Source organism: Dipteris shenzhenensis, chromosome 19 (assembly GCF_047967505.1).
Source record: "Dipteris shenzhenensis isolate YYH24624 ecotype China chromosome 19, Dip_SZ_1.0, whole genome shotgun sequence".
NCBI classification, from domain to species: Eukaryota; Viridiplantae; Streptophyta; class Polypodiopsida; order Gleicheniales; family Dipteridaceae; genus Dipteris; species Dipteris shenzhenensis.
Window position 1 is genome coordinate 48065035 of NC_141614.1, and position 22286 is coordinate 48087320.

A 22286-nucleotide genomic window follows, 5' to 3' on the forward strand; every position below is an offset into this window, starting at 1 on the left:
GATGCTACCCTCATAACAACAAGGAAAGATGAGGCTCGTGCAATTGATAATGCAAGCCCCTTTTATGATCTGAATGGTTGGAAGTATGACTGCATCAACACTGTGGTCTCAAACGATGATTTATCAATAGTTTGGCCTTACAACAGTGCCTCACGTGGATGGTGGCCCATCAAAAACTATTGTCACCAAGCTATGAGGGAGAATGCATAGTATATTTATTGCATGATCAAATAAGAGAAGCCTCATAGTGGGGTATATGCAAATTCTATGCTTGACGTGCCTGTAGACCTCGCCTCTTTTCCTCGAACATGCATGTGGCAACTAAGGATAGCCGCCACTGCTGCTATCCCTGTGGTTGCATCACCACCTACTAACATGGGAATCCCTATTTTAGGTGAGTAAGTATATGCCAATTTGTTCCATTTGCGCTCATGGTTTTTATATCGTAGATCATGTACTCATTAGTCATGTTTTGCATCCGTGTAGTTTCTGTGACAAGTAGTGAGCTATTTATGAATTTGTGTGAAGCTGCAGGAGATGAAGGTATAGAGGGGGGCGGCTGTGCAAAGGGCCTAGAACTAGCACCGAAAAGTGCATCAAGGGAATATCTGATGTTTCCAGGCATCATATTGTGTGATGCCATGTTTGAATATTGACAAGTCATGAGTGAGAACAAGTGGCTCCTTACTGAAATAAATTTCCTGAATGCATTGCTCCAATAGTCCAGACACAGGAAAGACATCGAAAATACGTACGAGGAGCAATGCCGCATCTCCGTTGCATATTGTCAACAAGCATGAGATGCACAAGCTGCAATCCAACATATTAAAGAAGGAGGCCGTGTTTGTAACTTGGATCCTAATTTTGTGGTCCTGGCTATCAAAAAACTCTCTACTGTTCTGACGTGTATTTCTTTTGTGGATGATGGACGTTGATGTCCTATATGCCAAGACCATTTTGATATGACAACCTCCTATTATGCACTCTCATGTCACCATCGGTTTCACTTGGCATGCCTGGTAAATACTTTAAAGTTTAGGAATGAATGTCCAACCTGCAATGCTCCTTAGGTATGTAGTTCTTGGCATCGGAGCAACATTTTTAGCGGATCCTCAATTGTGAAGATTGTAATTCTCGTATAAGTTGAATGACATATATCAATTCTCTTAATGGATTTTGGAGATGATGCGAACTATAATATGTCTCGATGTTGTATTTTATATTTGCAAATTACTATCTTTTTTTGCATGAAGTTTTTTACAAGACTCTTGAGTGGTGTATTTTAAATGCAACTGTTAACTTTTTTGGCCCACTTTGGCATATCACCCCGTCATCACTGCACACCCCTTTTACATCATCCAGTACTGTACCATTCGCATAGAGGTATACCAGCTTCTCTGCACTCTCTAATGTCAAACAGTTTCTTGTGACAGAATGCACAAACTTGTACTTACTCCAGATTCATTCACTAGGAGAGTTGCTACAAGGTTGTGACAATACCTTCATGGCCAAGGCTTGCAAATGAGGCATGGGCACTCCACACTCTTTCCACCACCTCCATGATGGCATACCTTTGGCTAATTCTTTGATTCTTGGATAGGCAAACAATCCTTCTCTATTTTGAAAAGTTGAGGATTCCTTAATAGCACAGGCATACCTTGTCCTATCCTCAAAGAAACCTCCAAGAAGATCATGCCATGACTGCATAATCTGTACATCTATCTCTGTACAATATTCCCACCCCATTGTAGATCTAATATATGGTTGGCATAGTGTAGAGATTTGTGATATTGATTCCACCATTTTTGCACCATCTTTTGCAATAGGGTTCGTCGAGTCAAGCTATAGCCACCTTCGCCAGGCCTTGCATCTTCCTTCAAAACATCCCTCTTAGTAGTCCACCAAGTCATATAAGCACTCCCCATTCTTGGCCCTTTCACATACTAACCTATGGATTGCAAACCAAATTGGCTTAATTGCTTCCACCACATCAGATACTCTCTTCCAAAATGTAGGATTATTACAAAGCATCTTTAACTCGATGAATACGACACGGGCCCTGGCTCGGCTATCTAGTCTACACCCTCCTCTCTAAATAATGTCTCAATTAGAAGCCCCTACTACTTCAACAACTGCTCCATCATTATATAGTTTGTGCTAAAACGTGTTCTTGGGGCGTGCACCACTAAGAAACCCTAGGTATCATGTGCATTCAAGGGGTATTAAAAAAGTGAAATGTTTCCCCCAATAAAATTGCCCCTATTTATGTGTAGACTTTTTTTCTAAAATTTAATTAAAAAACCCCTTTTGTTATTGTAATCTTATTAAATTTATCCCAAAAACACAATTAAAATATCCCTCCTTTTGAATGCACGTGGTACACTAAAATTTTGTGAGGTAAACCCCCCAAAAATGTGTTTCACCTGGCTTTAGAAGCTCTAGTGGTTGATTCGCAGGTTAGTGATTCTTGAATATACCAAGTAATAGCTCATGATTGAGAAAGTATAACACGTCTTTTCGAGCCTCATCCACAACAGCTATGAAGAACTGGGTCTCAGGTGTTTTGTACCAATCCTCCAAGACAAGGTCTAGGCAATGGCAAGAGAATGGCAATGCCCAAATACATTGGTATCTGCAATTTATAAAATTTCCATCCTTTCGACAATTCTCAGCATATCAATAATTAGTTGAATAAATTATCGGGACCAATATCTTCAATACATCTACTTAGTTGCTCGGCAATAAATTCTCCCATCTTGGTCTCATGGATTGTATCAATTGATTGTCGGAAAGCCTCGCCTTTGAAATTCACAACCATGACATTGATCAGGGTCCTCTTTCGAGAACATTCTTCCATCCATCTATTACGATGGTGCAAGCTATTTTCTCAATGCCATCGTAAACACTTGCTGCATCTCCTCTTTCATGATGGGTCATTGTTTGCTTGGGTGTAGCCATCTTTGGTGAGGTTTAGGGACTTTTTTGTATATAGGTATCTTGCATGACTCATAACTTATGCATTGCTCAACGGAATTCGGCAAACTTTGTCTTCAAGTTGTAGTACAATTCCAAACTTGAACATAAGAGCAAAAAATTATGGAATAAGGATTTGGAATGACACCGTCAAAGCATTACGAGTGCTATGTTTCATGTGAAGCATGCATCTTGAAGACTATAGGATATAACAATTTATTCAAAAACATCAAAATTTTATTCTATACGTACATGTAACTAAGTAATCATTCAAAAGTACACTACGTGAGCTTCTCCTCAACCTAAGGACACACCTAAATGAGATCATTATGCATGGGTTAATGGGCCTCCAATGTTGTGCTAAAGTGATGCATACCCATTTGAGGGCACGCTTCATAACTTTTTTTTGATTTGTTGAAAACCAAAATGGATTAAAAATTTGGAATCCAAACTATTGGGACTAGTGTATGGTGGTCTTAAAACATTGATAGTTGTTTGTATTGGTATCTAGATTCACCCTAAAATGGAAGAAGTTGGAAAAGTGCAATATGTGCATGTGCAAAGATATTTTAATAAATCCAACACTATTTACAATTTTGAATTGTTTCTTTTTCCATGCACTTGCTTGCTATATGGCTCATAAGCATGCCAAAGGTCATTGCATTTAATAATATACAACATCAAACCTGATAGCATGCCCTTTGGCCTATTTGTGTTTTGAAGCATTTTAGGCCACATTGCACTTGTTTGGGATATCCAATTCTCCTGACGTGTATCGCCGGAGGGGGGGAAATCGACGGTTAAAATTTTGCTACTCTCGCGAATTTTGAATTTTCACACCTCCCGCCCATCAAATCTTGGAAGATTAAGTACCTACAACCTACCCCCACTCTGCAAATGCCTTGCAACCCGCATGCACCTCGACGTGACCTCGCGCAGACTTTGGTTTGGCATTGTCTTCTTTTGGGTAGGTTGTCTTCTATTCTTTGCTTGCCTCACCAGCTAGCTTCTCTTGGTCTATTCTGGACTGATTGTGGCCATGGTGTCAATGGGGCAACATGGAGCTTGCCATGGCTTACAAGAGAAGCAGATAGAGGTTGCAAGGTAGGAAAACCAAAAAGCCAGGTCAAGGCACAAGGACCAGAGTGTGGGTCAAGGTAAGCACTGGCACAGTATCAAATCGGTAATTAAAGAAACTTTTACAACATTTGCAAAGGGAGAAACAACAAGAAGAAAGAAGACTCCTTGTAGAGCAGCTGCAAGAAGCGGCTGTAGATGCACACATTCGATCATTGCCATCAGAGCAAAGGACACGAGTTGTGGTGTCACGATTGGTGGAAGCATTTGAGGCAACAACATCAGGCCATTTAGGTGATCACCGGTCTTGAGTCTTCACAAGCTTTAGCCTACACCCTAAAGTTCGTAGAGTAGCAACCCTACCAACACCTTGGGAGCTACACGCCTAAGAGGCGATGCTCTCTAACCTGAGAAATGGCCTACAAAAAGTGAAAGGGGTGCACAACTTAGATCAACTAGCTGCAAAGAGGGCGACATTAGCTATGTTGGTTTCCCTTGAAACAAAGGAGAAACTGCTTGGGCGCACAATGTCAAAGATGTTGTCAATCACAGAACACAAGAAAAGGAGAGACAGGTTAAGTGCGGAAGTCATTGCTACATTGACGATGTTTTGACATGAAAATACGAGATTTTATCCAAATAAAAAGGACATATGTAAGAAGCGAATGGGATGCAAGGTGTTTGAGGAGCACATCATACACATGCGAGATACAACGCAGGTCAGTGGTGCCTAAACCAGCCCGATGGTTGTTTGTGAGTGACTGAGCTTTGGGATAGTTTACTTGTTTCATTTCTTAAACCAGGCTTGGACTATCTAAACCAGCCCGGTGGTTGGAACATCATGCAACCATAGGCTGGTTTAGCTCAATCACCAGTTATGTGATCAATTGTCTTGAACCAGCGTGGTTGAACAGACATTAGTTGTTATCTAGCCCGGTGGCATGGTTGAGTAGAAATTAACAACAATATATTTCACAATATATTGTTATTTTACTAAACTAGCCCGGTGGTTGGAACATCATGCAACAGTGGCTGCTTCAGCTTAATCACCAGTTATGTGATTGTCCTGAACTAGCATGGTTGAACATACATTAGTTATTGACCAGCTCGATGGTTGAAATTATTGTGTTTCATAGTACCTAAATTCGTTAAATTTAATTTCTTGCTATTCGGGTCATATACCAATGTTAAATTGTGAAATTCAAAAATGAAAAGCAATATATTATTATTTTCTAATGGTGAAATTCAGAAATGAAAAGATTTAATATACTTGTTATTGTCTAATATGTGAAGTTAAGACCGTCAGGCTAAACCATCCCAGTGGTTGAAACTGTGACAGTGTCCTAAACCATCTCGGTGGTTGAAATTGTGACTATCCTAAATGTGTCCTAAACCAGCCCGGTGGTTGACTGTCCTAAACGTATCCTAAACCATCCCGGTGATTGAAACTATGACTGTCCTACACCAGCGTGGTGGTTGAAAATTGTTTTGCTTCATTATATACTTTAGTTAGACTGTGTGTTGTATTCTTTTAGTAGTAGCAAAAATGGGGCTTATTGTTCTGTTGTTCCCACATGTTGGGTCATGGCTTTGACTTTTAGTAGGATCCATCTGCACACCCTCTTTAGAAATCATATGCGATGGAGTTATATCTCAAGTTTATGGATCAGAATTTGGACATTTCAATTGGGTAGAGGGGCTTTGTATGTGGTGTCCATAAATTGTCCAAATGCTTTAGCCTTTAGCGTCACATTGTTTATTTTCAAAATGTTTGCTTATTCATTTTCAATTTAGTAAAGTATAGATGTAGAAAAGCATGATCTTGTGATGGTCATCGAAGCATGTTTTATTCAGACATTATATTTGCTCTTGTGGAGTTCTTGTGTGTTGGTCCATTTCTTAAATGAATTTAAAGCATCTATAATTTCATATTACTTTAATGTCTCATTCTTAGAGTTCGTGGCATAGTGGTTTTGTTAGCCAATATGTGTTTGCCATTGTTTGTAATGTTGCAATGATTTGGGAGGGATTAAAAATGGGCATTTTAAACTAGTGAATTTAAACATTTTTTAGGGCCCCCTGGAGCGATTTAAATCAATCTAGTCATGTTTGTTTACCGACACCGGCTGTCGTCAGTTAACGTGCGATAAAACGAGACATTGCGTGATAAGAAATTGACAATTTTGCTCAGTATTTTTCCATATCGAGCGGTGCTACATCTAATGCACAATAAATTTTCGATACCGCATGAGGTTAGCACAACTATAGTGCGGTATTGTTAATGTACCATGCGTATATTCTTATATATACTGTGTGCCCACCTTGTACTATATTTTGCATTCCTGAGAATCTTGCTCTGCTTGGAGTCTCAAAAACAACAAAGAAGGCCAAGAAAGAAAGGATAAACAAAGCTTCCAAACTAATTTGTAAGTTTTTGTATCCTTTTAAAAAGTGTCCAGTGTCGGTTGTGGCAAGATCTTACAGGCGAGAGTACGTTGGCCTTGAAGAGAGAGATAAACGCTCTTAAGTTGGAGATTGAAGCCAAACACACTGAAGAGCTATTGAGCCTTCAAGCAGAGCAAAAAGCAGCTTCTCCTAAATGGAAAGATTGGGTAAAAACATGTAAAGAATGGATAAAAAGATGGCTTCTTCCAGTAAGGAAAGACTTACCCAAAACTCTTTCTTCAGAGCAAACCCAGAAGAAATCACCTCGCTTAGGCTAGCTGATATCTACCCACACTAGGATGCAAAATGGATAAATGCAAAGCTCTTAGTTTATAGCTTATCTTTTGAGATTTGAAAGGATTATTTTTATAAAGAAGAGCATTTTTTTTTGTAACAAATTTGAAGTTATTTTCATTAAAAAAATAAAAAGAAAGATGTTTTTAGTAGGCATTAGCTATATAGTTTTTAAAAATTAGTGGGAAAAGAAGATGTTTTTGGTAGCCTCAAACCATATAGTTTTTAGTATTTATAAACTTGTAAAAAAATCACCTGTTTAGTAGTCATTTGCTAATATAGTTTACAAAAAAATAGTAAAAAGGGTAGATGGTTTTGAAAGCAAGTATCTATGTGCTAGTGGGGAGTCTGCGTATGTCAACTCGTAACTACTCACATATGAATACAAAATATCTATGTAACATGTGCTAGTGGTGGGCGGTCCACATATGCCGACCGGGAACTACTTGCACATGGATGTGAACTATTAAATAATATATTATAGTTTATAGGTACTTATTAAGAAAAGAGAAACTTCTTGGCTTTGGCTGGTGGTGCCTCGCATTCACTAGCTAACAACCTATTGAAAGTCTAGCCGGTTGTGTAGTTCACAATTGCCAGCCTATATCAACCCACAAATTAGATGCTAAAGAATGTCATGAACCACACTTGTTTAGTAACTAGTAAGATGAGATTTGTGGCATACTACACCATGCATTTATGTGTAGTTTGTAATACTTTCTTTTTCATAATAATTAGTTGAACTTATGTATGTATGTTATGTACGTCTAAAGTTAGGTTAGGTATGTCTAATCTAGCTAGGTATCCTTTACTCCATAGATCCGAACAAAGAATCATGATAAGTGCGCATGTAGGTATTGCTGGCTATTGCACTAGTGTGTGAAATACCGACATTTGCGAATAGAGCATGATGTCGTGAATGATCATAGTGTAGATAGATGCTTACTCGGGAGAGAGAGGAACATGGAAAAAGGCAACTTGCCATCCCATGCCTATTTCCATAGGCAGATTACCATGTCTATAACCATCCAATTATGTAGGGAGGGGGCAAGATGATTGGATGGTTGCTCTGTCTTGAGGTCTAGCACACTTACATTGTTTTTGCATGACATATTAATGACATGGTCTTGAATTGTTGAAAAAAATATTAATGATCTGAGATGGTTTATCTCTTTTACATGGACAACAATCATGGCGAATAGAGAAGATAGGATAGGCCAACATCAAATGTAGAACGAGGCTCATGGATGAGGGGAAAATGTTGCAAAACCGCTGGATTTTGTTACATTGTTAGGTTGTCACAAGTGGATGTGCAACTTTTGCAACCAATTCTTCACAGGATGTGCCTTGAGGATAAGAAAACATTTGATTGGTGATGAAGAAAAACAAATAAAGAGATGTGAGGGACCAAGTGTCGAATCTATTGCTGCCATGGACTACGAGGCATTAACCATATAGAATGTAGAGTACCCCATGCAGAGGCTGAAGATGTAAATGAGTGAATGTTTAACCTGTGCATGTTGAGATATTGAGCTCCACTCGTGATATGCCAGGGTGACCATTGTGCATTTATGTCACCGACTTGTTAGCTGCAGATGCAGTTGGTACACCGCCCATGAATAATAACTGGATGACAGCTATCTTTATGTACTCTAGTTAGTGGCTCAGTTAGTATGCCACCTAGGTTAGCTGAGTTTGGTTTGAGACCCACATATAGGATTCACCTATTCCTTTTGTACTAAGAGAGAGCTCTTTTGGCTTTCACAACTAAGAAGAGGAAAACTGTTTTCAGCCTCCACCTTTGTGTGTATTCCCCCATTGTGTATGTGAGAAAGCTGCAAGTGAGACTCCTTACTTCTCTCCCACTCTCTTCACATGGTATCAGAGCTCGGTTCATGGTAAGGAGCTCAAGAAAGCAAACCAAGTTCGCGGTGTCTTGCTAAGAGGATCAGTGTTGCTTTCCTTTTTTGAGTTTGGGAGCAAATCTCTGCAGGTAGCACAGCCAAAAAGTGCAAGAGTGCACTGTCTCAGATTGGGATGCCCTTCGCGGTGTGGTGATAGGGTAGTATATGCAGCAGGACGAGGCAAAGCCCTTGGTGACATTATTTTTTTGATTCAAGGCCATTTCGAGGCCCGTTTTGGTGGCGGAAGTTTTCTGCAGGCACTCAGAAAAGTGCCCTGTTTTTTGCTGTGCGACCACTGTTTCGCAAGTCGGTGAAAAGTTCCCATAGAAATTGCATCGTATGCCTGTGCGCAAAGATATTGAGAGTGACAGAATCATTCTTATTGCCTGTTGATGCAAAATCGTCACTAGGAAGTGATTGTGTGGTCAAATACCACTTTCGTCAATTTTGCAGATTTGCCCTTGTGAGGCAGAAGTTGTGTTTTTTACAGTGACAGAATATTTTGCAGTGTTCTGTAATGGCGTCTGATGCTCTTTCACAGATAGTCACTAAAAAGCTTGACAAGAACAACTTCCAAGCATGGAAGTTTAGAATGACGAATTTCCTTAAAGGAAAAGGCTATTGGGACTTCATTACTGGAGCTGAACAAGAACCAGTTATTCTTAATGTTCCCAATCAACAGGAGTTGCAGGCATTTAAAGGATGGCATGAGAGAGCCAGAAAAGTTATGTACTGGCTGTCTATCAGTATTTTAGATTCTATGATTGTGCATATTCAGGATGCAAGTCGAAGGAGGCGTGGGATACATTGACAAAAATGTATAGCACAAATACGCAAGCTAGGAAAATGCAGCTCAAGCAGGAGTTGCATAATGTGCAGAGAGAAAATATGAGCATCAATGACTACCACATGAAGGTGAAGAAGATTGCAGATGCACTTGCTTCCATTGGGTCGCCAGTGGAAGATGATGATTTAGTTTCTGTGACCTTGAATGGTCTAGGAAAGGATTATGCACAATTCCGAACATCCATTGCCATCCGTGAAAAATTTCCTGATTTTGAGGAGTTGATTGCTCTTCTAATTTCTGAAGAGCAGAGAAATGGTGGTGCATCTTCTTCAGGAGGAACTTCAAAATAAACTGTCTTCTACTCAAATGCTGGAAGAGGTAGAGGCAGAGGTAGAGCACGCCGATCTGGAGGCTGTGGCAAAAATCAGAATATGCATCAAATTCAAGAAAACCAGTCCTATCGAGGAGGACGTGGTAACTTTAGAGGCAGCGGGAGCCAAAGAGGTCGTGGTTGATGGCAGAGAGGCCAAAACGCAAACAGCAATGTTGAATGCTACTACTGCGATAAAATGGGTCATATGGCTAAAGACTGCTATAAAAAGCAGAATGACATCATGAATGGAAAACTGCAGCAAGGCAATTATGCATCCTCTAGTAGACAGGGTGATGATAGAAATGAGCATTTGTTTATGGTGCAGCACATGACCAATTCTGTGACAAGTGCAGAAGAAAGCAATGATGTGTGGTATGTTGACTCAGATGCATCAAACCACATGACAGGTCATGCATAATGGATGCAGGATGCAAGGAAAATGGAAAGACTAGGATTTGTGGGGTGCTGATACTACACATCCTATTGTGCAGATTGGTAAAATTCCTTTGTCTATGCAGGATGGGAAAAAGAAATACCTGTCTGATGTATTTCATGTCCCGAATATCACCAAGAACCTAGTTTCTATTGGTCAAATGGTTGAGCAGGGCTTGCAGGTCAGTTTTTATCCTCATGGATGCTTTGTTGAGGATATGAAAAATAAAGGTCGCTTGATAGCAAAAGGAAAGAAGAAGGGTAGGATGTTTACATTGGATGTGGACATGCTTGAATTGAGTGCAGCAATGTTTGCACATGGGACCAGTGTAGTTGCAGATATTGATATATGGCATAAACGCATTGGTCATGTTAATGTACAACGACTTAAATTAATGTAGGCCCAAAATATTGTTGCAGGAGTGCCTAAGTTCAAGGTTGCAGAAATGCATAAGGTATGTGAAGCGTGTCAATTTGGAAAACAGGCAAGGAAACCATTTCCTAGACATGTTCAAGAGAGTAAGAGGCCATTGGAATTAATCCACTCTGATGTGTGGACTACTAAAGCTGCATCTATTGGAGGCTGTCATTATTTTGTCACTTTTATTGATGACTACAGCAGAAAAGTTTGGGTGTATTTTATGAAAAAGAAAAGTGAAGTGTTTGGGCATTTCAAAGCTCTTAAAGCTATGGTTGAGAAAGAAACAGGCTTGCAAATAAAATGCCTAAGGTCAGATGGAGGGGGAGAGTACCTCTCAAATGAGTTTGCAAGGTTCTTGCAGGAGCATGTCATAAAGCAGCAATATTCATGCAGTCATACCCCACAGCAAAATGGACTTGCAGAAAGAAAAAACAGGCATATTGGAGAGGTATCTCGTGCCATGCTCAATGAAAAAGGCCTGCCAGATTATTATTGGGCTGAAGCAGTTGCTACAATAGTCTACATAATGAACAGGACTCCCACTGCAGCAATACATGGCATGACGCTAGAGGAGAGGTATACTTGTAGGAAACCAGATATTTCTCATTTGAAAGTTTTTGGTTGCATTGCCTATGTTCATGTGCCAGATGAGTTGAGATCCAAGTTGGATCCAAAAGCTGAGAAGTGCATCTTTATTGGTTATTCTCTGCAGCAGAAAGGGTATAGATGCTATAACCCTTCTACTCATAAGTTTACAGTGAGCAGAGATGTTTTTTATGAGATGACGAGCTGGTATAAACCAGTAAATGTGATTGATGATGTAGATGCACAAAATGGTAATGATGCACAGAATTCACAGCAGCAATCACAAAATATTAGTGGACCTGTAGTGTCCTCTAGCAGTGGTTCACATACTTTGCCATGGACAGGAAGATTGAGATCAGGAGAATCTCCTCAAAGCAATGCAGATAGTGGTATGTAAGTATCACGAAAGGGAAAAGAGAAAGTAGATCAGCCCATGGTTGATGTGACTGCAGGTCACTCTTATGTGGACGGTGAATCCAATGGCTCAGAACAGAGCCTTGATGAGTTGGGTATTCCTTTTGTTGTTACACCTAGAGTAAGGAAGACAAGGGATGTTTTGAGAGCACCTGGTAGTGAGCCTATTTTGCGCAGGTCTACCAGAGTTAAGTATCATGTGGATAGGCTGAAATATGATGGATTTACAGCCATTCACTATGCCTATATGGTCAAAGTGATACATGAACCAGAACCCACTTCTTTTGAGCAAGCCATGGGAAAAGAAAAATGGGAGAAAGCCATGGATGAAGAAATGGATGCCTTGGAAGCAAATGCTACATGGGAATTGATGCCTTTGCCTAAAGACAAGAATGCAATTGGCTGCAAGTGGGTTTATAAGGTGAAGCACAATGCAGATGGTTCTGTAAGTAGATACAAGGCAAGATTAGTTGTCAAGGGGTATACATAGACATATGGCATTGATTATGAAGAAACATTCAGTCCGGTTGCAAGGATGGCAATTGTAAAAGCAGTCATTGCTATGGCTGCATCAAAGGGATGATCTTTACATCATATGGATGTAAAGAATGCCTTCTTGCATGGTGATTTGCAAGAAGAGGTCTTTATGGAGCAGCCACCATGTTATGTTCATGTTGTTCGTTTGCAGGTTGAAGAAAGCCTTGTATGGCTTGAAGCAAGCACCCAGCGCATGGTCTGACAAGATAGGACAATATCTTGTCACTATTGGCTTTCAGATTTCCAAGGCAGATTTCTCAGTTTATGTGAGAAAAAGAGAGAAAGGCATTATGATGCTTGTCATTTATGTTGATGATTTGATCATCATAGGTGATAGTGATGAAGATATCCTTCATGTGAAAATGCTATTGAAGCAGAAGTTTGAGGTGAAGAATTTGGGAGAGCTACGTTACTTCTTGGGCATTGAGGTGATTAGATCCACAAGTGGGATATGGCTCTTGCAGAGGCAGTATGGATTGGACATGCTGTCCAAATATGGGATGACAGGCTGTAAGCCTATTTCAGTTCCTTTGGAGCAGAATGTGAAGCTGAGCGCAGATGTAGGTGAGCTTCTGGAAGACCCTACTATGTATAGACGCATAGTGGGTTGGTAAGTCAGTTTATGCAGGCTCCAAGGAAACCGCATTTGGATGCGACTAGACACATACTGAGGTATGTGAAGTCCACATTGTAGCATGTACTATTTTATGATACTGGGGTTCAGATACAGTTGCATGGATACACTGCTGATGCTGATTGGGCTGGTAGTATTTCTAATAGACGATCTACTAGTGGATATGTGTTCTCTTTTGGGAGTGCTGCAGTCACTTGGAGCAGCAAGAAGCAACCTATAGTTGCCTTGTCAAGCACAAATGCTGAGTACAGGGGTGCAGCAATGGCTGCATGTGAGGCAGCTTGGTTGCATAAGCTACTTTATGATATGCGTCAGTCTACAGATGGACTAGTTGTCATTTATTGTGACAACATGAGCAATATACACTTGGCAAATAACCCAGTCTATCATGCTAGAACAAAGCACATTGAGGTGCATTATCAGTATGTGTGGGAGAAGGTTCTAGTAGGTTTTATTGATCTAGTTTATGTTAGCACAGAGGATCAGGTAGTTGACATATTCACGAAGGCATTGGGCGTAGAGAAGCTGCACAAGTTCAGAGACTTGCTTGGTGTGCAGGAATTGGGATTGAGCTCGAGGGGGAGTGTTGAGATATTGAGCTCCACTCGTGATATGCCAGGGTGACCATTGTGCATTTATGTCACCGACTTGTTAGCTGCAGATGCGGTTGGTACACCGCCCATGAATAATAGCTGGATGATAGCTATCTTTATGTACTCTAGTTAGTGGCTAGGTACCCAAATGTGCAAACACTTCCTAGGCGATCCTCAAAGATAGATTGGAAAGTGTAGAGGGTCGGGAGTGGAAAGAGTAGTAGCCATTTTGGGTGGTGAAAGATTTGCAAGTGCAGATACAAGTGGAAGACGATTGTGGATGACATAGTCACACACCATTAGTATCAACGTGTAATTGAAGAAAGAATTATCGGTCTTAGATCCATGGGTGAGTAATCAATGACTATGGAAAGTTTCTCGCAAAGTACAATCATGCCTCGAGGGGTCACTATATATAAATCCTCTATATCAGATGTGCTCAAGGACTTTTTGTAAAATCCCTTATATGTAAAAAAAGTCTTAATAAAATGTATCCTTTCTCTATACAAATCAGTAAGTTTTTTTTCAAAATTACTTTAAATATTCCCTTATGTAAATTTATTTTTTGCAAAATTTAGGGATTTAAAATAACCTTATGTTGAACTCACATGATAGGGTTACATATGATCAGTGAACCCCTCAAGAACCTTGCATTTAGTGGCACATGGTCCCTTGCATAGTCAGCAGTTGCTTGAATGTGCATAGGGAAAGAGGACAATGCAGTAGTGTGCCTCATTTTTCTAAAGCCATGGTCACATCTATATACACATACCAACAAATCAGTAATGTGCAAAGGTTTCACAAGCACAAATTTTGTTTCTCAATACATTTCATCTTTATTTGTCCTACCTTTTATTTGACAATATGTCTTGCATCAAAACAATCATTTCACTCAGCCTTTTTCTACCAATGCTCTGTAGTTGCACTAGACCTCAAGATATAGTAACCATCCAATCGTCTTTCCCCCTCTTGACATAATTGGATGGTTATAGACGTGGTAATATGCCTATGGACATAGGTGTGGGATAGCAAATTTTCTTTTCCCATGTCTTGCTCTCTCTCAAGTAAGCATCTATCTGCACGATGATCATTCGCGACATCATGCTTTGTACACGAACATCGATATTTCACACATGCTAGTGTAGTAGCTAGCAATGCTTACATCTATGTGACAGTTCTTTCACTCACATTGACTACTTTCCAACCATATGACACAACTATTTCAAAGTTTTAAAAGCATTTGATCATGTTACAAATAGTCTTAAATATCCAGACTCAGGCTATTTATCATCAAACAAGGTATGTATGAACTAGCAATTGATTGATTTGTAATTCCCATGGTCCAAATCAATGTCATATCACATTGGCATAGTTGCACTGTGAAGAGAGTGGGAGAGAGGTAAGGAGTCTCACTTGCAATTTCTCACATACACAATGGGGGAATACACACAAAGGTGGAGGCTGAAAATAGTTTTCCTCTTCTTAGTTGTGAAAGCCAAAAGAACTCTCTCTTGATACAAAAGGAATAGGTGAATCCTATATGTGGGTCTCAAACCAAACTCAGCTAACCTAGGTGGCATACTAACTGATCCACTAACTAGAGTACATAAAGATAGCTGTCATCCAGCTATTATTCATGGGCGGTGTACCAACCGCATCTGCAGCTAACAAGTCAGTGACATAAATGCACAACGATCATCCTGGCATATCACAAGTGGAGCTCGATATCTCAACACTCCCCCTCGAGCTCAATCCCAATTCCTACACACCAAGCAGGTCTCTGAACTTGTGCAGCTTCTCTGCGCCCAATGCCTTCGTGAATATGTCAGCTACCTGATCCTCTGTGCTGACATAAACTAGATCAATAAAACCTACTAGAACCTTCTCTCGACATACTGATAATGCACCTCAATGTGCTTTGTTCTAGCATGATAGACTGGGTTATTTGCCATGTATACTGCTCATGTTGTCACAATAAATGACAACTGGTCCATCTGTAGACTGACGCATATCATAAAGTAGCTTATGCAACCAAGCTGCCTCACATGCAACCATTGCTGCACCCCTGTACTCAGCCTCTGTGCTCGACAAGGCAACTATATATAAATCCTCTATATCACATGCACTCAAGGACTTTTTGTAAAATCCCTTAAATGTAAAAAAAGTCTTAATAAAATGTATCCTTTCTCTATACAAATCGGTAAGTTTTTTTCAAAATTACTTTAAATATTCCCTTATGTAAATTTATTTTGCAAAATTTAGGGATTTGAAATAACCTTCTAATGAACTCACATGATAGGGTTACATATGATCAGTGAACCCCTCGAGACCATGCATTTTAGTGGCACATGGTCCCTTGCACAGTCAGCAAGTTGCTTGAATGTGCATAGGGAAAGAGGACAATGCAGTATTGTGCCTCATTTCGAATGCACGTGCACGTGTGCAGCATCAATCCTTGGAAGCTTCCTTCAAAACACAACACATCGAGAAGGCACAACAAGATGTGTTTGAAGCTATCTATTGCATGGGATATCTGTTGAGCATGGTGCAAAGCCCACATTGGAAAAAATCCATGGCCTCTATAGCTAACGTTTTCTTAGGTGTAGCCAATTGCAAAACTATTTTCGAGGCCATTTTGGGGCCGTGATGTGATGCGCTCCTGGGTGAATATTTGAAATTTGCGCAGACCTGCACTCTCGTCGAAAATTTTCCCGATCTCATGAAGGCACACTAGCGGAATAATGAGACACAATCTATTTGTTCTAATCACCACATAGCTCGACACATGGCATCTCTACACTGCTTTGTGCAACGTAGTGTCTGGCTTATGCCGCCTGATCACTTATCATCATGCAACCTTTTGCTGCAGCTTTGCCACCTGTCACTGGGCACCGCACCCATGCAGATCATTAAAACTAAAGGTTGGCTTGAACAGACCACCGCGCTAGTTCTTGGCATAATAATTAGAAGCAATCTAACATTCTGAACATCACCGCAGCGTAGTCTCTAGCCTGACGACCTGTCATTGTCCAACCTTTTGCCAAAGTAATGCTTTTCCCCAAAAAAAACACCCCTCTTTATGTAAATTTTTCCTAAAGTTGAATGAAAAAACCTAATGTTTTAATGAACTAAGTAAATTTTTTGAGAAATATCCCTTCTTTACAATGCACATGGTACACTAAAATTTTGTGAGGTTAACCCCCGAGGAGGCGATGACAATAGGGGGGGGGGAGGAGGGGTTGAGGGGGGGTAAAGGGGGGGGGGGGGGGGGGGGGCTAACTAATAATGATGCACAAAATAAATGTACCCCTCTATATATATATATATATATATATATATGCAAATACCTTCATTTTCTCAATACCACCAGTACTCTCTCATACTAGTGCATTCCTTCCTACCGTCACATCTCCCATACCCCATCATCACCAACATGACCAGAACAAAGCAGATTGGAAGATCGATTGATTCGAGAACAAAGCTCCCAATCCCTCCCGATGTATACAATGTAATGATCGAAGAGAGAAGAAAGAGGAGGCAGGAGGAGGAGGAGGAGGAGGAGAGGATAGAAACCAATGAGCAAACAGATGATGATGAAGAAGATCATGGGGAGCAATCAAATCCTTAGAGTCAACTCGAGGCACCTCAAGAGCCAGAAAGCAAACCAGAAGAACAAGAGCGCAAAAGACGTAGATTTGAAGAATGGGCCAGAGGACAAGAAGATGCTAGGAAAATGCGAATTCAATTGACTCAACAACAAAGGGCACGAATCGAGAGCCAACAACAACGACCCACATGGCACAATGCCACTCAGGACTTTCCACATTCTAGACAAGGTGGAAAATGTTTGCCAAAATTGCATCACACAACAAAAGGAAAAGGCAAAGCTGGTAGTAGTAGGCGAGGCGGAGGTGGAGGTGGCGGTGGAGGAGTCCCTAGAAGACACTGTAGAAAGCTTGGAAGGAAGGCGCTTCAAGAGATAAGAAAGTATCAAAGTAGCGTGAACCTTGTAATCCCAAGAGCTCCATTCGCTCGATTGGTGAAAGAGATTTTGCAGTCCTATAGGGACGACTATCGTATTCAATCAATCGCACTTCCACCATACAAGAAGCAACAAAAGTGGCTATAATAACCCTTCTTGAGGACACAAACTTGTGTACAATCCATGCCAAGAGGGTTACAATCATGGCAAAAGACATGCAGCTATGGACACCAATTTTGGTTCTCAAAAGCAATTTTGTGCAAAGGTGGTTGTAAATATTTTTGTAATAGAATACCTTTGGAAACTATGTTTCTTGTTGATATAATTTGCATCTGTGCAGAGTTAATTTAATATGCTCTAATTGTTAATAATATAATGTGTGTGTGTGTGTGTGATGGGGGATGCATCCCAAAAAACAAAAACAAAAAAAAATCCCCCGAGGGGTATGTGTGTGTGTGTGTGTGATGGGGGATGCATCCCCCAAAAAAAAAAAAACAAAAAAATCTTAAGTTATCATATTTGATTATTTTTTTGCATCATTGTGCTCAAGATGACTCTTGCATGAAAGCCTTAAGTGATCATAGCAAAACTCCTTGAAGTGGCACTATATTTGGTGCTTGAAAGTTGATATGCGATTTCTCATTTATGCTTTGATTTCATGGTGTTCTTCCCCAAATTAAGTTTTCAAAAGACCAATTGAGTTGCAACAATATCCTTAAGGGATGTACCAAGTGGCCTTATAGTCAAAGCTTATTTGCCTCCCCTTTTGGGCAAGCACAATTGCCAATCTCATAAAATTCCAGCTAATCTCCAACAATTTTGGAAAAACTCTATTCTATCCTCTACTTATGCTCCATCAAATCTAGTATATGTTCTAAATTTGGGAAATTATTGAATATTGGGTCCAAAATACTGACTCCTTTACAATTGGAAAGCCTATGTAGAAGTCCTCAAACCAATCTATAAAAAGTAAGTCCTCAAACCAATCTAGAAGGCAAGTACTAATTGATTCAGACCCTAGGATGGAGGGTGAAGCAATTGAAAAAACAATTAGGGCTAGTGGCATTTTAATGTTGAGATTGGGATCAATAGCTAGAGATCAGGCTAAAGGTTCAGTTCGAAGTAAAGAGGATGAGGGAAACAATCAGCTTTCTATGAAATCCATCCATCAAGATCAGATTCAATCAAGCTAAGAGCAGGTGATGTGAAGTTTTTTGGGACCTATGCTTCAAAAAAAAGCCCCCGAGGGTCCGTGGTCATGCAGATGTGACTTTGGGCCAGATGCGGGCCCTGTCTGGCCCAAAGTCACACCTGTGCGCACTAGGACCCTCAGGGGCTTTTTTTTGTTTTTTTTTTTGGGGATGCATCCCCCATCACTCACACACACACACCCATCACACACACACACACACACACACACACACACACACACACACATACACACAACATTGAAAAAAAATGAAAAAAAAGCGCCCGAGGGGCCCTAGTGCGCACAAGCATGAATTTAAGCCAGACAGGGCCCCCGTCTGGCCCCAAGTCGCACCTGCGTGCACCAGGACCCCTCAAGGGCTTGTTTTTCCAACCAATCTAATTATAGGCTTGGGTTGCGGATCCTTTGACTTATTTTTATTCCCATTTCCTTAGGTTTAATCTAAGTATCGAGACAAGGACTTTTCATACTAAAACCAAGTATGCCAAGCACGTTGTCCAATTTTCATTAACCCCTGTTTTTCTTTCCTTCCCATTTCATGACTAGTATTGAGTTCACTAGTGGCAAAGTCTAAGGAGAAACATGTGATAAATGAGTTGTTTAAGGGGAAAGCTATATCAAGGCATCTTTTTTCTTTGCCAATTTAACTTGCTTCAACATGCCTGAAAGGAAGTTCCTTTTTCTCACGTGGCATGTCTTGTTGTCTCCACATTACATTAGATACATGTATCACAAACATGTAGAACTGCAATAGGTCTAGGTCCTTAGCATCACCCACTCCATATCTATTGTAAGACTTCAACTTGAGGAGGGTCCATGAATCCTATGTGCATTTGCATTAATTGATTCATGCCATTGAGTTCTCATGTATGATTCCCCAGTATCTTTAACTCCTAGTGTCACCAATGTTTCCATTCTTTTATTTACACTCATTCTGTGTACTGTGTTTAAAGCTTTCCTAAACTAAGGAAAATAATATAAGAGGCCAGTTACTTCACAACTTACTGTTCTTCTTCATGACGTGCATCTTACGAAGATCATGCACCATTTATATTCTCTACTCTCTCTCTTAATGTAAGCTTGTATCTACTTCTAATGTCTATAATGGTCCTTCTTTTCATGAAATAATTATATTTATATAATTTGAATGCCAGTGAGCTATTGTCATGCCTGCCCCAAACTGATTTACATTGGTTATAAGGCCACATTTTATGTTCTAAAAAAGGCAAAATAAGAGGAAAAGCTCGTCACTCAAAGTTTTGGAGTCAAAACCAAACAAAAGGCAAAGTCTTTATAATAATGGTCACGCCCTTGTGTGTTGAAAATGGACCTTGGATCCTTATCTTTAGTATGACTTTCTAGATACATTCAGAGAAATCGAAGCGAAAGTCGAGCCAGCACGTGGAAAATCTTGAATCGAATACACAGTCAACAAAGAGTTATTAATTTGTTTTGTTTAAGCATATTCATCGCATCACGAATGACTTCACAAAAAGCTCACACTATGCGTGATGGACTAGTCGAGTGATTCAAGACTATTCACGTATAAGAATGTATGATGATGAAGGTGGTGGAAAGGGCCTGGACGACTATAAAACAGCACAAACTGTAGCGTTAATTCTAAGATGCATTCTTCACCTCTTCCTCTTGCCTTTGATTCACAGTCTCAGTGCAAAGAGTTCCTTGTTTCGATCTGCAATATGGCAGTGATCAAGTCCATGTTGTCGAATGTCAGCTTCCCCATCTCTGATCAATATATCCCAGTTCCTTCGCTGCTTTACCTGATCTTCAGCTTCATCGTCTGCCTCCTTGTCTCCCTCCTCTTGTTCCGGAGGTCGCGTACAACTGCCTTCCCTTTGCCCCCCGGACCTCCCTCCTTGCCCATCATCGGCCACTTGCACTTGTTCCGCGAATTCTCGCACCGCTCGCTCTATAGACTCTCCAAAGTGCACGGTCCGTTGATGTCGCTGCGCTTTGGTTGCATGCCTGTCATTGTGGCCTCTACACCTGACATGGCCCGGGAGATACTACAAACGCATGACTCCGCTTTCGCTTCTCGACCGCGAACGTCGGCGGCTGTTTACACTATGCTCAATCGCTCGAGCATTGGTGTTGCTCCCAACGGCTCTTACTGGCGCCTAATGCGCCAACTTGTTGTTACGGATCTCTTCGGTAAAAAGAGGCTCGAGGCTTTCCGGCCTATGAGAGAAGAGGAAATGGCTGCTCTCCTACAATCCATCTGGAAAGACAGCATCACGGGAGCAGCAGTACCGGTACGTTCCAGAGTATCATCTGCAGTTTATAGCATTATCTCCAGGATGGCGTTGGGGAAGAAATTCTCCGAGTTGGTAAGGGAGTGCGAAGATCATTCCTCGACAAACATTGCCGATTTGTTGAGTGAAATATTTGGTCTTGCTGGAGTGTTCAACATTGGGGACTTCATACCATACTTGCAATGGATGGATTTGCAAGGCCATGTAAGACGCATGAAGATAGCGGGGGAAAGGTTAAGGACCTCTTTCCAGAAGATTGTTGATGATCGCCGTCAACTGATGATGAAGGAGCCCGCAGACTCTCCTAAGGACTTGTTGGACGTGCTATTGTCTCTTTCACGAGAAAGCCAGCTGCACCTGCCGATCACCGACGACAACATCAAGGGTGTCCTGACGGTACCAAAATACCAACTTTTCGTTCTGCACTTTTAGGAAAGCACGATGAAGACTCGTTGACTCATGCCTCCAAGCACAATGAATACTTGTTGATTCATGTCTGTTTCTCTTTAGGGTATCTTCGCGGGCGGAACAGAAACAACGACAACCACGATTGAATGGGCACTGGCAGAGCTGTTGAGAAACCCAGCCATCATGAAGAAGCTCCGAGATGAAATAGAGTCTGCAGTGGGAAATGGGCGCCTCATCCGAGAATCGGACGTCGCTCAGCTACCTTACCTGCAAGCAGTGGTGAAAGAGACGATGAGGTTGCACCCAACTCTACCGTTAGCAGCACCCCATCAGTCCACAACGCCTTGCGTGGTGGCTGGGTATCACGTTCCGGCCAACACAGTTGCGTATGTAAACGTATGGGCAATAGGAAGGGACCCGAGTGTATGGGAAAAACCATTGGAGTTCTGGCCGGAGAGATTCCTGGGAAGCGATATAGAAGTTCGAGGCCAGCATTTCGAGCTACTACCGTTCGGAGCGGGGAGGAGGGGGTGTCCAGGGTGGCTATTGGGTCTGTGGAACGTGCAGGTGATGCTGGGAAATTTGGTGCAAGCTTTCGAGTGGTCGCAGATCGATAGCGTGGACATGACGGAGAGGTTTGGGTTGGTAATGACAATGGCCAAGCCTCTAGTTGCTAGTGCAACTCCCAGGTTGCCTGCGCATCTCTATGCTGCAGAAACTTAGCTCCAATATGCCCTTGAAAAGCTCACCTCCATATCTTTAGAAGTACGTCCATGTTGTCTCTAAAATGATATTGTGTCTAAACCATAAGATATAACTCAAGTACATAGTAACTTTCATGTTCAAAGGTATGCTAAGAGAAGCCGCCCTTTAACATATTTTACACCAACGGAAATTGAGAAATACCAAGTGTATCCCGATTAGTATTTTGAGTACTTTAGTGT

General features: G+C 41.0%; 1 protein-coding gene across 1 annotated transcript; it reads left to right on the top strand.

The window, feature by feature from the left end:
- Positions 1-20361: 20361 nt before the first annotated feature.
- On the top strand, positions 20362-22065 carry LOC147890562 (3,9-dihydroxypterocarpan 6A-monooxygenase-like). Its single transcript, XM_087390321.1, has 2 exons — positions 20362-21330; positions 21445-22065. The coding sequence occupies exons 1-2, from the start codon at positions 20362-20364 to the stop codon at positions 22063-22065; spliced, it is 1590 nt and encodes a 529-aa protein (XP_087246447.1).
- The last annotated feature ends 221 nt before the right edge of the window (positions 22066-22286 follow it).

What these genes read in the sequence shown, in the direction of transcription:
- LOC147890562 (XM_087390321.1), top strand. Translation starts at nt 20,362, where the DNA reads ATGGCAGTGATCAAGTCCATGTTGTCGAATGTCAGCTTCCCCATCTCT. An exon ending in ACATCAAGGGTGTCCTGACG is followed by an intron (nt 21,331 to 21,444) that starts GTACCAAAATAC and finishes GTTTCTCTTTAG; the next exon opens with GGTATCTTCGCGGGCGGAAC.